This window comes from Alosa alosa, chromosome 4, assembly GCF_017589495.1.
Source record: "Alosa alosa isolate M-15738 ecotype Scorff River chromosome 4, AALO_Geno_1.1, whole genome shotgun sequence".
NCBI lineage: Eukaryota > Metazoa > Chordata > Actinopteri > Clupeiformes > Clupeidae > Alosa > Alosa alosa.
The window spans coordinates 21,403,945-21,419,041 of NC_063192.1; the positions used below are offsets into that span (position 1 = coordinate 21,403,945).

A 15,097-nucleotide genomic window follows, 5' to 3' on the forward strand; every position below is an offset into this window, starting at 1 on the left:
TCAACAATAAAATACTTTATTGACTCATTACAAACATATTCTCATTTAAATTCTCCTTCAATAAATAATCATCAAAACTATTCATGTGTATACTCATAAATAAAATGTAATTAATATTCCTTTCTTCCATAACTCATCATATTTGGTCAATATGAGCAACATCGATGAGGCATGGAGAACAGGTTAAGTGCTTTTTGGGGATGCTAACTGTACCACGGTGCAAAATGTAACCCTAGTTGAAATTTGTGGTAAGAGAAAACTAAGAATAAGATTTGAGAGCAATGTTCCGGGACACAGAATGTGAGACACAGAAGTAGTCGGGTGAATCGCCAAACATAGATAATGATGACAAACAATGTAGTGTATTGCAGACAAGACATGGTTAACTGACCATAAAGCCATTGTGGCCTTTTAAGATTATATTCAAAGGATGTAATACATTCCCAATCGAGTTTCCACAACACTGACAAAGGGAAAGAAATATCCAAAGATTACCTAGCGACCACCCTAAAAAAGGAGTTTGCAACCTTGCACAGACTCCAGTGAATGGCTGCCACGGTAATGTAAAGATGGTATCTAATCTGTAAAATATAACTTTGGTCTGACTCAAAGTATTGTTGATATGTCAATATGCCATTTTAACAGAAACATTGACAGTGCAACACTGAAGAGGCACCTTGTTTATGAGCTGGCTAACACTGTGAGACCACAGGATAGTTCCGGTAAACCAAGGTCATACAATGCATATGTCCCACTATCAGTATGCAGAAAAGAGGTAATGTTGGGATTCCCATTGTTATATGTCAAAGCCATTAGATACAGTACATTGGATTTTTCAAACATATACTAGGAAGTGGCTCTTGACTACACTGATTTCTTCTAAAAGTTACTGACAACATCTATACCCTCATAACACACTTAACGCTGTCTACGCAGAGTGTAAACGTGTGAAGTTGCCCTGGTCTGCAAGAGGTATGTGCTTAATAGCACCTCAGCATTTACTTTTTAGGATGAAGAATTTTAAGGGTTAAGGAAATACATCTGATCTGAACATGCAGGTCGAAAGAAAAATCTTGATATTGAAAAGATGGTATATAAATGATCCAATTTTTGATATTGGGTATTAAGAGTCTGTGCATAAAAGTGCATATACTGCATCACCTGAAACCCCACCATCTTGGCCAGAACCAACGCTATTAACAATAATTTCCATTTTGCCCCTGAGTGATAAGAACCACATTGAAAACTAGTCCAGATTGAGGGGGAGCATGATGTAAGTTCCTCCAAACTCTTCGGGATGGCAATGCCAATCAAGTGGAAGATCTACGAGTCTAACAGCCCCCTCTCACACTCTCTCTATCTCGGCCAGTAGTCAGCCAACACAGCGGCTTCTAACCGGCTTCAGTGATACTGTCCATAACCACGGCCATCTTGTTCCTGACCTCCATCTTTTGGTGGAAGCTGGCTTGGGTCATCCATTAAAGGACTCGCTAAAGGGGGGGTGCAGAGAGACATAGGACAAAATAGTAATTTAGACATCAAGGCCAAAGTTTAAACTGTTAAATATGAGAGGCTGAGAATGGGATAAAAACATCAGGCTGTTCTTATGTCTCTGATATAAAAAATCCCAACAGGTTAAAAACCGTTGATTAGATGTATTAGCACATTTGGGGGGGGGGGGGGGGGGGGCATTTCAGGACCATGGCTAGTTACCAAGAGAAATTCCTTAATGATATTGGTGTCCTTTGATACTTAAAAAAGCTTATTACTATTTGTATTACTTATTATCTTACCAAACAATCATCCTGATGGGAACTCTTGTTTAGACAATCACAGATACTATATATTCATTCTTCACATTCATCTACACCTACACATCAATACACCTGTATTGTTGAAACTGAATTTCTCACTTACGGTTCTGAAACTGCTGTGCTGTGTATCTGGTGAGCAGGATGCCGAATCCTTCAATAAGGGCCAGTAGGATGCCTCCCATCATTGCTGAGCCAACCATTGCCAGGGGGCCACCTGGTGGGGAGTCATTCAGATTATTATGATGAGAGAGACAGGAATTCCTTACAATACAACATGGATTTCTTATCATCTTTTCATGTATGAAGTTTTGCTTTTAAAAAGTAATTATTTTATATTGTTAGTTGTTTGGGTGTTGAATGTGTGTACATTTTCCTGCCTATATGCATCTTGTGCAGAGCTGTTATAACCTTTTTTAACACATCTATTAAAATGTATTACAGCATGTGCTAACTTTGTATAACATTATTTCATAAGATTTAATTCTATCGTATCATATATCACCACTTCTCCTAAGCAAATCAAGCCATATTTCCAGATCACCCAGCCTTATTTCTAACCAGAAAAAACTACATGTGGCGAAAGCTAAGGCTGAATCCTCCCCTCTCTTCATCTCCCATCCCACTTGCATGCATCCACCCACCCATCCTCCCTCTGCTTATTTTCAATGATCATCCTGCCCAGCAGGTTGACAGTGGCAACCTGAACATATCAGCTTCAAATGAATACAGGTTCACCAGCAGATTTGAATCTTTCCGTTTCAGGAGCTCAAATACAATGTATACAATGGAGTATTGTGGACGTGAGGGTGATGCGTAAAAAATGTCTTTTGGATTCAGAGCAATCCGCAAATAATGTAGATGTGGCCTAAATATGATGCCCAGAGATAGTTCACTCACTGCGAGCAGCCAGAATGGCCCCAGTCATAGCTCCGCTGGTGATGGAGTTCCAGGGGTCCTCTTTCCCCCGCAGACGCACCAGGCCACAGTCTATGGTGGAGAACAGACCACCCCACACAGCAAAGCTACCTGTGGAAGGTTTCATCATTTACCTCAGGGGTAGACTAAAATACAAAATCAGAGCATTTCATGGTCTAGCAGACAACATGATGAAAACAAAAAAAGTACATAATTCTACGTGTTTGTAGTGGGGTTTTTTGTGTTTTTTTTGCTTTCAATTTCTGTTACATTGGATTTTCCCTGTCTGTGTCAAGCTTAAATGTTTCACAATGTCACAATTGTTTCCCTCCTGGAATGAGAAGATACGTTGCACCCAGCGTCTTTAACAAATTGATAAATTACATACTGCCGTGCATTTTTGTAATAATTGTTATTTACTGCTAAGTGACTGAATGTCTGAATGCCACTTCAAAACTGAGTTATACATTAAAAAAAAACCTAGTACTTGCAAGTCCCAAAGTGGTGTGTTAACAAAAAAGTATGTGCCTGGAAGGAGCGTCTGAGTACTCACCTCCAATCTGGGGGGCTCTTATTCTGACAGCATTTGCACTCCCTCTCAGTCTATGGCGAACACCCTGGACAAAGAGAGATTACCAGTATAAACCATTTGTTTTACTACTGTAAGGCAGAGATGACGTATGGGATTTAGTATGTCAAAAGAACGTACCACTGGGGCATTCCTGAACCCTTTGATAGACTGGAAAACACCACCGCCGATGGCGCCCATTGTGAAGGCCCCCCCACAGTCATCTACTATCCTCCAGGGACTGAGAAGAATGATATTTTAATTGATATTTAGCTATTGATTAGAGCAACAGTTGGTTTCTTTTTCAAACCTTGTAAATGTATGCGCATATGACGGGCAAAAAAAAGGGTTGACAGGGTTCTCCCTAGACATCCATCTGAGATACAGTGTTAATGGTAGGCCATCAGATTAACATAAGCGGTCCGTTAAGTCTTGCTGTAGTGCAATTGCTGCTAATACAACAGCTGTCTGTTATTATTGGGGGGAATTTGATACACAACAACGGAGTAAAAGAAGAGACAAAGACAACTGCCTTGACATATCGAGTTAGAGGCAACACTTGCTGACTGACAGTTTATTAAAGGTAGTAGCAAGTTTTTAATGTTAGCAAACAAAGCTAGCTAAGAGCTACACAGAATCTGTTCCGCTAACTAGTTCTAAAGCTGAGGTGATGACAGAAATGATATGATGATATACATTTACAAAAAAACAGCACAAACAAGCCAGAGCCACTTCCACTACAGGAACACCACTGTCTAAACTAAAATGTAAAGGTTGTACTTCACCAAGGTTCACGGGCGTATTCCTCCATGTTTTGTTGTCGTCGGGTATGTTTCGTGACGCAATTTTACCGGGACAGAAATTCTTCCTCTGGTATTTACAGTCTATGGTGCCGAGTAACGCTATCATTTATTTGCAATTTCTGCCACCTACTGGGTAAAAGGAACACATGTGTGTGTGTGTGTGTGTGTGGGGGGGCTGTAACCTGACTGTAACCCCATAAACGGTTCTTGACCGAGTCATTGTTTACTGATCCATATAATCAAAAACACTGGTTTGGAGGTGTTGTTTCTTTCTCGATGCATCACTTTAAATTGTTTTTGGACGTCTTTCTCCAGTATAGACTTTGAAAGTCTTTGAAGGTCATGACCGTGTATAATGTTAAGAGGAAAATGCACCAGTAGTCTTGATAAACTAGTCAATTAAAAATGTTAACCATCAAGTAAGCACTGCAAAAAGTCCTAAACATACAATTGCCTGCATTGGTCAACCCAGTCTTCTCCTTCAAGAATCTCAAAGGTTGACCTGCTGCAAATACTTTGAAGACAGACTTTGAAGGCTGTAAACATAATCTAGGCACAGTTATGATGGTAGAAAATGTGTGCTTACAATCCCACACAAACTAGAGATGTGCAAATTGTGAAACAAACGTTTTATTCTTTTCTTTCAGTGGATTCAAACTTGCAGTAAAAAATAATAAAATTCATCCTCTCCATCACTCCAAATCAACACTGCTAGCAAAGACAAAAGCCTGTTAATTTCCACATATAGTGATCCCAGCTCAAGGAGAAGATCTGGTATAGGACAGATAATCAGAGATACATAAAACTAATAATCACATATACACCACACTTTAAAAATAATATCAAAGTGTCAGTTGAAGGGTGCAAAGAGTCAGTGAGATCGCATCAAAATGGTGGATGTGATAAACAGGAACAGCTCAAGAGACACTATGGGGGATAACACAGGCAGATACTACCATATACATCAGGTTGAGTGACAGTACATTTTTATAGAGAATCTTTACTTTAGGATATAACATTTTAAACATTACCCCTTACACATTCTGTTGCAGCATATTGTTTTCTCTTTCATTTTAACCACTCTGTAAACATTAACTATTGAAGTTGGTTAACAATTGATAAACAATTAAGGCTATGGCGTTTGGCAAGGACATTTCTTGGCTTAACCAAGATGTTAGCATTCTCACGTGCAACCACTGTGCCCATGTAGGCAAATATGCTACTGTGGTGTGCATGAAAAATATACGCACCGACTGCTACAGGCCCACCACTGAACATGTGATAAATCCTGTTATCAAAGACCCAGGACTGAGATCCTTGAGCTTAAGTGACTGGCAGAGGTCAAAGGTCAAAGTCATCCGTATCCAAGAATAGTGATTCCAGAAAATCATCGTCATAATAGTAATAATTGCTGTCGTCATCGTCGTCATCATCGGTGTCATAGTGGGCTCCCACCAATGTAAGGGCAATTATGTAGTCCATAAGTGGAAGTTGAAAGCTATCCTCAAAGTCCTCTGCAGTTGGGCGTGGCTGTTAAGAGAAGATGTATAGATTAGACATAGTTTTCACAATTTTTACTAAACTTTTGTAAAATGTATAGATTAAGGACAAATCTATTTATGTCCGTGACCCATATATCGAGACATGTAAATGATGGTGAATGATGAAGCATGCCAAGCACCATGTAAAGAGTATTGTCCACTAAGGAACAAACAAACACAAACATTCAAATAAAGAGACAGACACTAGTACCCATGAAGTCTAGCATGCCCACCTCATGTGTGAGACTGTTCTTCTTGCAACACAAGTTACTACAGGACCGTTTACAAATGTAGGCAACCTCTTACCGTGCGTCTCCGTGGGCGACCAGGGGGACCTTCATGCCGATAGATGCACTCCGACTGAAAGGGACAGCAGCCATCTCTCGAATAGAACCTGCATTTTAATTTACTGAAGAAAAAAAAACATGAAAATAATTAAGACCACATTAGTTATTATTAACATTACGCTCTTTTTGCAAAACAACTGCAAATGGTAACACAATCCTGTCAGACTGAAGATGTATAAATCATATCCAACCTGCTTCTTTCCTTGAAGGACGCAATGAGAGCTTCTTTGGGTTTGCCATTTTCAACCCAATATCTGTTCGGAATATAGTAAGGAGACTTCACTCTGCACTGAGGACAGGCCCTGCAAAACAACATTCCCTAAAGTGGGTACAAGAAATCTGGACACACAAATAGTGCACAGGCAAAAAAGGACATCACATCAGTAATACTATATTTCCTTGCTTAAAGCAAGGCAAATGTTTGTCTGAAATGATAAAAAAAATTATACAATTATTTGTTCTCAAAGCTAAAATGGCCTGGCCCACACCTAATTCAGGCGGAGTAAAAGAGTATTTAAATTAGAGACAAAATTGATAATCAGTAGCCTCATTGTCCTTATGGGGGTGGGTAGTTAGTATTATTGTTAGTAGTAGTGTTTGTGGTTGCAGCAGCATCAGAAGTTACAACTTCTTGAACACACTATGAAATGGGGGTGGCAGTTGTGTGGGTGGGAGGGATGCTTCCTTCCTAAACCCTAAAAGATTATAACTGGCCCACATCTGTTGCTCCTACTCACTTTATGACATCTTCCTGGAATTCTTTTGTCTTCCGCCAGGTGACTATGCACTCGATGCAGAAAGCATGGCTGCAGTTAGGGAGAATGCCAAAGCGCCGGCTCTGGGCGTCCTTCTTCTCATACACCTTGTCCATGCAGATGCCACACACCACCTCTTTGCTCTGCTCGTAGGCGGAAGACTCCTCAGGCCGGCGTGGGACGAAAGCTGCAGCGCCAGCGTGGTACGCTCCGTCTGAAGGCCCCTGTCAATCAAAGAAAAACAAACACCGCTCATCTCCATCCTGACTAACCTCCAGCTGTATAGTTAGCTATATGGCTACATAAGCACAAAAAAATGTCAGCGTAAGACCAAGACCAACAGTGTACTGAGGTGTTACGCACCTGTGCGTCTCCACTGGCTGCAGATACGGCCTGGTCCAGTGGTGGGCTATCTGTTGAGCTTGCTACAGAATTGCTGTGAACTGCAAACAAAGCATCAGATGAACTATATTATCAGATGAGCTTATGCAGCACAGAGGCAAGAAGGTAGAGGGAATATACTTCAATCTTCAATCACATTTCTTTCTGAAGTTGACACCATTTCCAGAGGACCAGTCCAAACCACACAAGTAATCATGAATAATTCAGTCATCCTGTGTTAAGTGTTTGCTTCCAATCCCAACACTGCTTTCAACAATTGTAGAGTACACAATTCTAATCCAATACACTTTGCCAAGTTGTCATGCACTCTCCTTGCACTGTAAATGGGGAAACCACCTGGATCAGACCAAGCTATACACCATCTCAGCCAATCAAAGCCTAGCTTAAGGACTACAGAAGGGAGTACTACATCAGCATCATTTTACCAGAAGTGTGGACTGTACCTTTAAGAGCAACAGTCCTGTTTGGCCACTAGTTTCAGATTTCTGTGTATACAGCTTAATTGTAGCTCACCTTCTGCCCTTCAGAGAGGCTTTGGGGAATCCAACACACATTTATCAAGAGTAGCAATAACATGCAAGTTATGGAAGATATAGGTGTGATTTTTATAGTACATCAAACTGGATGAATCACAATCACACAATGAATCTCCGCTGCATACAAATAAGTAAAGTAAAGAGTACCTTCATCATTATGTGGGGGTGTTGTCTCCGAATATCCATCCTCCTCTTCAGCGATTCTTGTGGTTAGACGTTCAAAGCTTCTCTCTAATGTGTTGGTTGTGACCAGAGGTTCAGAGCCTCTTCTGCCTTGGCCCGAGGGTCTATGTGAACCGACTACGGACGGCTCTGAACCACGCCTGGAGGGGATCCTCTGCTCACCTCTGGCTGGAGAAAGGATGGCAGGTGCTGAACCTCGCCGGTTCTCTGAAGCGTCAAGGGGAGGGACGTGGACATACCTTCAAACAAAGTTTGGGGAAAGGGTTTAAAAGACATCAAAGACACCTGCTGCACCTTACATAGGCCCATGTCTTGCCAAACGGTTAGCATCTAAAACTAAAGCACTCACCTGCAGTGATCTCCAAACCAACACTGGCCTTTTTGGAAGTACCAGCATACACCAGTTGCTGGGTAGTCATGCAGATAGTGACAGTTCTGACCATATCGACATGATCCATTCATAAAATGCCTGAAAGTGTCGTTAGCAGAGCAACAGATTACGATTGAAACAAAAGTGCACAAAATATGAGAAGATTGAGTTAAAATCCACCTATAACTATGACAATGAAGCATACAATGTCATAGTACAACATAAAATACACAGTCAATTATGCAACACTAACGTTAACAGATACGTTAGCGATAAACATGATAACGTAATTCTAACCAACTGTGGAACTGAACTTGTTTATCAGCAAAGGTCTGAAACCGAGGCAACGGGAAGTTACCAGACGTTAACGTAACGGTGTTAGCTGACTTGCTAATGTTGTTTGTTTTGAGAAAGGGGAGCTATGTAACGTTACTTCAGGTTAGCGGACAGTTTCGAAATTTATACAGACAGGCTATCGGACACTACTTAATCACCACAACATTTTTACACTTGGATAAAGTGCTGTGCGGAACACAATCAACTTAATTTAGCTCGCTAACTAGAGCTAGCTAACGAGGAGGTCCGAAAGCTGATGACCAAACTTTGTCAGAGTTGGTTAACTGCCGTGTAGAAATTTTGATTTCGGAACGTAATACCTGCAGATTTCTGGTCTAACGTTAAAACTCCGCTTTATGTGGTGTCGGTAAGGCATCCTATGACGATCCATCTCAGCCTGCAGAGATTGTAGGCGCTGCTAAGCAAAAGCTCAACGTTACACTACCAAAGTGTTTGAAAGTGGGCTTAATGACGTCACATTCAAAGTCTATCCAAAGACATCCTATTTTGAGGGTCTAGTTTGTGTGCATACTCTCCACAGTAACTGCAATTAGTATTGACAGGTAAACGCAGTCTACGCCTACGGTAAACGCAGATTCTAGCCTATCTAGAAAGCTTTATTAACCAACTAATTTCAAGTTTTTGACTAGGCCTATACGACGCCCTAATGATAGCCTAACTTTATCTAAGTGAATTAATTTTGTGATGAGCGCCTAACCTACCAATAGACCTACTTAAAGCCTAGTTGTTGAAGATGGGGCTATAAAGTAAACTACTAAATAGTTTTTATTACCGACAATATCCACCGACGCCAACAGAACTGCCATTTCCTCCCTCTCTTTCCATTCCACACCCAGTCTTTTATCTGACATTAGACCCACGTTCAATAGCTTAGCTTTATAACATGTGGTCAGAAAATCATGTGGATTTCTCATTACAACCATTACAAGAAGGACCAATCATGGTTTTCTGAAGCCGAAATGGGCCACGCCCCTAAATTGCACCTAGGCCTTGAGCCTAATTCTAGGCCCATAGGCATACAACCTGCAATTCTGTTGTCCAGTTGTGGTAAGTTGAACTAAAACACTCCTTACAGAAAATATCAGTTAGTGATGAGTGTAATGCCAAAAAGTGGGTGTGTTACCGGAAAATCTGTTAATTGACTAGAAGTTGCAAAAACTGAAAGCTGTTACAATGAACAGAAACCGTTCAATAAACTTCAGGAACAACTAACATTTTTTGTAGCTTGGATTTTTAAAGTATGACATTGACCAATTGATAATACTCTCAGTAAGGCTCTTGTCTAACTCTCTGGCGTAGAGAGGTCAGGCAAGGCCAAATTCAACCATCCATAATCTCTGTCAAGTTAGCGTCCCGCTGTTCAGAGCAGATCCATAACAGTGAAGTCTGGATGCAAAACATATTTGATTCCCATTTAACAAGCAATCATAATGGGGTGGGAGTAAGTCTCGATACTTGCGCCACAACAATGTTAGTAGCATGATACAGCAATTCTGTGATACTCAATATTGACAGCTATTGGCTATTTTTTTCCCTTTCAGTTTTCTTCACTTGCATATGGTTTTACTGAAAATATTATAACGCTAGCATAGGTCTATCGTTAATGTAGGCCTATCAAAAGCAACAGCCGATGTGATATTTCCATAGTCAATACCCCCCTAAATTAAGAAAACTATGCATGTCAAATCAGCCAAGTACATCATACTGCACAAGCAATCCAATATACTGAAATGAAGAGAAAGAATTTAACCACAAATGACTTGGCCAGAAGAGCAGTAGAGGCTGTCTTAGACTATGTGACGTCATCACTATGCGTCTCAGGCGTGAAGAGCCTGTTTTTTGAAGTCAACGACAGCAACTCGACGGACTAAGGTACAGTTTTTGAGTCTGTTTTGTACTTTTAGGTAATACTGTATGAAAAAATATACTGGCTTCTGGTTCACTCATGCATTTACTACGCTTACAGTATTGCAATAGCATTTACTATTCGCGGTGCATAGAGTTTAATTATGTTCCTAGTAACGTCAACTAATGTGAGGGTAGTTAGCATAGCATCCATTGATTGAAATGTTGTCTTGGAATTCATCCGCTGCTATTTAACGTGTCATTGTTATGACAAACGACGTTTTAAATCGCTATATATGATTTTATTTATATGTTCAGAGTGGAGTCCCTAATGTTTTCCCCAAATGTGGGTATTTTAACCTCCGTAATGCATTGTTTCATACCTGAACGTTTTTGGGTCCTAGGATGCCTCTCCCACCGGCTTTACTAGCCCGTCTTGCAAAGAGAGGGATCTTGAAACAGTCAGAGCATGGTAAGTTATTTACCCCTTTCACATTCATTGTATTAAATTCACATTACTGCTGCTATGAATGAAAATAAGCACGAGTTCAGATGATCACGATTCTCTTAACGTGAATAATTTGCTATTGTAATATACAGTTACACCATGAACTGTAGAAGGTAATCATTTATCTGTTCGCACTTCTCTAATTCAGACGCTGAGGAGGAGATCATTGCTGAGGATTACGATGACAACGATGTAGATTATGAGGCCACCAGAATAGAGAATTTACCCACAAACTGGTACAAAGTGTTTGACCCTGATTGGTAAGCTGTTGTCCCCTGCCATCAACTTTCTTTGTTTGATAAGTGATGTATTGTTAATGTTCAAGCATTCCTTGTAAATGTGACCATCTAGTGCTGTTTTTATGTCGCCAGTGGTCTGCCGTACTACTGGAATGTGGAAACAGACCTAGTGTCCTGGCTTTCTCCAAATGAGCCAGGAGCTCTTATAACCAAAGCTGTAAAGAAGCAGAGAGGTGAGACCTGTTGCTGTTGATCCAGCTGTCAAAGTTGCTAGTTTAGCTCATAAATAAGTGGGATGAGTCAAAGAAGTATATGCACAGATTTGAAAATATACAAATGTTTTCAAATGAACTGGAAGAATGTTTTCTGGTCCTCAGTGGATGCTGGAGACGGCAAAGTGGAGAAACACGTTGAGAAGATTGACAGGGAGCGGGAACGAGACTGGGACCGGGAGAGAGACAGAGAAAGAGAGCGCGAGAGAGAGCGGGAACGAGAAAGAGAAAGAGAGGATAGAGGAGACCGAGACCGCGACAGACGGCTGCAGCGGAGAGAAGATGCCGCTCCATACAACAAACCAAAACGAGGTAATGCACACACACACACACACAGACAGAGACTGACACACACAGAGATGATTGTATCCGAATGAAATATCTGTGTAAACCAGCTTGCTAAGAAGAGATGAATTCTTGACAGAAGCTATTTCTTACTTGCAGGGGGGAGAGATCGTAAACCAGAGGAGATGGATCCTATGGATCCCAGCGCCTACTCGGACGCCCCAAGGTAATACATACATGCATGATAGGCCCAAGAACTCTGTACTGGCATTTCACTGCAATGGAACTCATCTGCATTAAACATTACATAGTCTAGCCACAACATTAAAAATGAACCTACTGAATGTACGCGTAGCAGATGTCACCACAGATAAATGGAGATAACAAATCTATGCTTCTGAAAAAAAAACAGATGCTCCAATGAAATCCATGTATGCCAGGCCCAAGAATTTATTATAGGGACATATGATAATGATGGCGATTTTGCTGATGGCTCAATACTCTATTTTCGACGATGCCAACACATACACATCTTCGTTGTTTCATTGAAGAATATTAGAATGAAGTTATTACCCTAATTATGAAGGCCTACCTGTTGTAGATACAGATACAAGACATTTCCTATGATTCTAAATGTCAAGATTTGTCATCCTACTTCATCAAGTGTCCTTGAGGAGGTATTGGCCAGGTATTTTGATTGCATTTCATTGGTCATTTACAAAGTACATTATATTGTACAATGGACCCATGTGCACATGTGAGTCATATATCTCACCAAATTTCACTTTTAGCCACCACTACATAACAATCTAAAATTAGCAAAAAAATAGAATTTTTTGGTCCAGTTGTCTTTCATGGTGTGAGCACTGATGCAATATTGACCTGCGCTAAAGTGCGTATTCATGCCAAATCTTCAGTGTGATTTAATGAATCCACACAATAACAAATCCTTCCTCTCAGGGGCACGTGGTCCACTGGCCTGCCCAAGCGCAACGAGGCAAAGACGGGTGCGGACACCACCGCAGCAGGGCCCCTCTTCCAGCAGCGACCGTACCCGAGTCCCGGAGCCGTTCTACGGGCCAACGCCGAGCTCACCAAACGGGACTCTGACTAACCGCATAAATACCGATATGCACGGAGAGAGAGAGAGAGTCAGCAGCCTGGACAACACCTTCACCTGTTCTCAACATTTCCTCTGCATCAGATCCTCCTGATCAACTGTGAAGCCTAAACGGAGAGCTACAAATGCCCCTGTAGATATGCATGTGTGAATGTTCAGTATGTCAAGCTGCAAGCAATGACTTTAAAGGATACAGGCATAAATTAGGTCCTTTGGAGCTCACGTTGTAATTTAAGTGTACCGCACCAGCTTGTGTGGCAAAGTAAGGACAAACTCCTTAGCCTCATTACGTCGTCATAGCTGTTCTAATTTGGAATGTGATGGGGAAATAGTTTTGATAATTCAATCATTTCCACCCCCGCGTAAGGTAAGCCTTTTCATAATTCATGCATATCAATTCAATGCAAACGACACATATAATATGTATGTTGCCTTATCTGTGGCATATGGTGTGAGGCCGCAGCCTATTTCCATCCTGCTCTGTTCTGGCGTTCTGTTCTGTGGGGCTGGGACTGCTGCTCTAGGCTGAGCATCTGTGCCGTAGAGAGCAGCTTGTCCTCTGCTGGCTTGAAGGTCTTTTGTTTTGCTTGTGTCAGCTGGCGAGGCCCGTGCAGCACTCCTGATTGAATTAACTATGCTGTTCAGGTCACCTGGTTTTCTCCCCTCAATGTGGGTGGTCAGGGGCTTTTTGTACATACATTTTCACTTTTCCTATTAAAAAGAAAGAAGGTTGGATGTTTTAATGTTGTGTAAACTATACTTTTTTTCCTGTAAGAATTCAGAAGTGGATGTTGAGAGGCAGGACATTAGAAAGAAATATATTTTCAGAGAAATAAAATGAAATGTTTTCTTTAAAAAAAAAAATCTTACATCTGCCATGCTTGTTATGGGATTTTGGGCTTATCTGTGGTTTCTCCTGGGATTAATGAAATGTTGGTACAAGGGAAATGCAAAAATGTGACGCAATTGTACATCATGATGGTCCACTATAGGCCATCATAAAAAGAAAATTACATGCAGCTTATATAGATATTGATTTGTTTTGTAAGACAACACAGCCCTCTACAAAATAAGCATTTTTGTTTTATTATTTTATTGGAAATGGCAAATGGCTCTTCAGCTGCAGCATCAGCAGTAAACACATAGTGTCTATATGTTTGGGATGGGTGGGGTTTTCCATCTCTTGGTAAAATAGCACAAAGTAAAGACGGATGTAAAAATGTTTTAACTCAACACTCCAACTCAGTTGATACAGACACAGCGTACATCAACCACCGTAACCTGTGAAGTTTAGACCCACTGTAATAAAAGACCTGCTACAGTGCATCGATGTGGCATCACATCACACACCACCACAAGAGGCTCTCACTGTCACACACATCAGAATGTTCCTACTCCAGCAGTCAGACATTTGAGTTCAGACATTTGAGTCAGAGTTATGTTTACACTAGACAGGATTCCTATGCAGTATTGAAAGGTATAGAATTTGATTTTTAGTAATTTTCAGGTCTGGAAACAAGGGTATAAAGAAATATTTGTTTCCAGACTATTGCATCTACAGTACTAATCACTTTACCCAGGTCATGAGTCAGTCCACATCATCAAGATACACTATATTGCCAAAAGTATTGGGTCACCTGTACTGCCTTGACCCGCATATAGACATCCCATTCTTAATCCATAGGGTTTAATATGACGTTTGCAGCTATAGCAGCCTCAACTCTTCTGGGAAGGCTTTCCACAAGGTTTAGGAGTGTGTTTATGGGAATTTTTGACCATTCTTCAAGAAGCACATTTGTGAGGTCACACACTGATGTTGGACGAGAAGGCCTGGCTTGCAATCCGCTCTAATTCATCCCAAAGGAGCCCGGACTCTGTGCAGGCCAGTCAAGTTAATCCACACCAAACTCTGTCATACTTATATATATATATAAGCCAATATAGTGTGCAATTATATGGGGATATCGAGAACCCTTGGTCTATGCAAGTACCCTACACCATTGTGCACTGGTATGTTTGCGTAGCTCTGCTATTATTGGCTTAAAAAACTGGTATGACATGGATACTGCATTATCAGATAAACCGTTATTGCAAACAAAAAATACTGTTGAAGGTGATTTCTGAGGCCTCTGCCAGCATTAAACTAATCTCTATAGGCTATGCCGTATCTACGTTTTTTAGAACTAAAAATGTGAGTACACCTTCCAACACAGTGCTTCCTCAACGAAAATTACCCA

At 40.9% G+C, this 15,097-nt stretch overlaps 3 protein-coding genes across 4 annotated transcripts; 1 reads left to right on the forward strand and 2 right to left on the reverse strand.

The window, feature by feature from the left end:
• Positions 1-4,165, reverse strand: timm17b (translocase of inner mitochondrial membrane 17 homolog B (yeast)). Its single transcript, XM_048242408.1, has 6 exons — positions 4,083-4,165; positions 3,439-3,538; positions 3,283-3,346; positions 2,712-2,840; positions 1,918-2,028; positions 1-1,490 (listed from the first exon to the last, which is right to left on the reverse strand). The coding sequence occupies exons 1-6, from the start codon at positions 4,106-4,108 to the stop codon at positions 1,402-1,404; spliced, it is 519 nt and encodes a 172-aa protein (XP_048098365.1). The 5' UTR covers positions 4,109-4,165; the 3' UTR covers positions 1-1,401.
• A 549-nt stretch (positions 4,166-4,714) lies between these two features.
• On the reverse strand, positions 4,715-9,508 carry mkrn4 (makorin, ring finger protein, 4). Of its 2 annotated transcripts, none has more exons than XM_048240746.1 (8): positions 9,364-9,508; positions 8,214-8,333; positions 7,829-8,103; positions 7,107-7,186; positions 6,726-6,967; positions 6,180-6,290; positions 5,948-6,050; positions 4,715-5,630 (listed from the first exon to the last, which is right to left on the reverse strand). In XM_048240746.1, exons 1-8 carry the CDS (start codon positions 9,414-9,416, stop codon positions 5,442-5,444), a joined length of 1,173 nt encoding a protein of 390 aa, XP_048096703.1. In that variant the 5' UTR covers positions 9,417-9,508; the 3' UTR covers positions 4,715-5,441. The 2 variants fall into 2 exon arrangements, with proteins under 2 accessions (XP_048096703.1, XP_048096702.1); XM_048240745.1 differs by lacking the exon at positions 9,364-9,508 and adding an exon at positions 8,891-9,316.
• A 270-nt stretch (positions 9,509-9,778) lies between these two features.
• Positions 9,779-13,603, forward strand: pqbp1 (polyglutamine binding protein 1). Its single transcript, XM_048240747.1, has 7 exons — positions 9,779-10,463; positions 10,841-10,908; positions 11,093-11,204; positions 11,316-11,416; positions 11,561-11,767; positions 11,900-11,966; positions 12,701-13,603. The coding sequence occupies exons 2-7, from the start codon at positions 10,842-10,844 to the stop codon at positions 12,852-12,854; spliced, it is 708 nt and encodes a 235-aa protein (XP_048096704.1). The 5' UTR covers positions 9,779-10,463; position 10,841; the 3' UTR covers positions 12,855-13,603.
• The last annotated feature ends 1,494 nt before the right edge of the window (positions 13,604-15,097 follow it).

Excerpts from the sequence above, each read along its gene's own strand:
- mkrn4 (XM_048240745.1), bottom strand. The coding sequence starts at position 8,961 with ATGGATCGTCATAGGATGCCTTACCGACACCACATAAAGCGGAGTTTT. Across the intron at positions 6,051-6,179 it reads TCCTTCAAGGAAAGAAGCAG|TAAATTAAAATGCAGGTTCT; the intron begins GTTGGATATGAT and ends TTTTTTCTTCAG. Across the intron at positions 5,631-5,947 it reads GTCGCCCACGGAGACGCACG|CCACGCCCAACTGCAGAGGA; the intron begins GTAAGAGGTTGC and ends TTCTCTTAACAG.
- pqbp1 (XM_048240747.1), top strand. The coding sequence starts at position 10,842 with ATGCCTCTCCCACCGGCTTTACTAGCCCGTCTTGCAAAGAGAGGGATC. Across the intron at positions 11,205-11,315 it reads AAAGTGTTTGACCCTGATTG|TGGTCTGCCGTACTACTGGA; the intron begins GTAAGCTGTTGT and ends TTATGTCGCCAG. Across the intron at positions 11,768-11,899 it reads ATACAACAAACCAAAACGAG|GGGGGAGAGATCGTAAACCA; the intron begins GTAATGCACACA and ends TCTTACTTGCAG.
- timm17b (XM_048242408.1), bottom strand. The coding sequence starts at position 4,108 with ATGGAGGAATACGCCCGTGAACCTTG. Across the intron at positions 2,029-2,711 it reads GGCCATTCTGGCTGCTCGCA|GTGGCCCCCTGGCAATGGTT; the intron begins GTGAGTGAACTA and ends ACTCCCCACCAG. Across the intron at positions 1,491-1,917 it reads AGCACAGCAGTTTCAGAACC|CGAGTCCTTTAATGGATGAC; the intron begins GTAAGTGAGAAA and ends CCCCCCCTTTAG.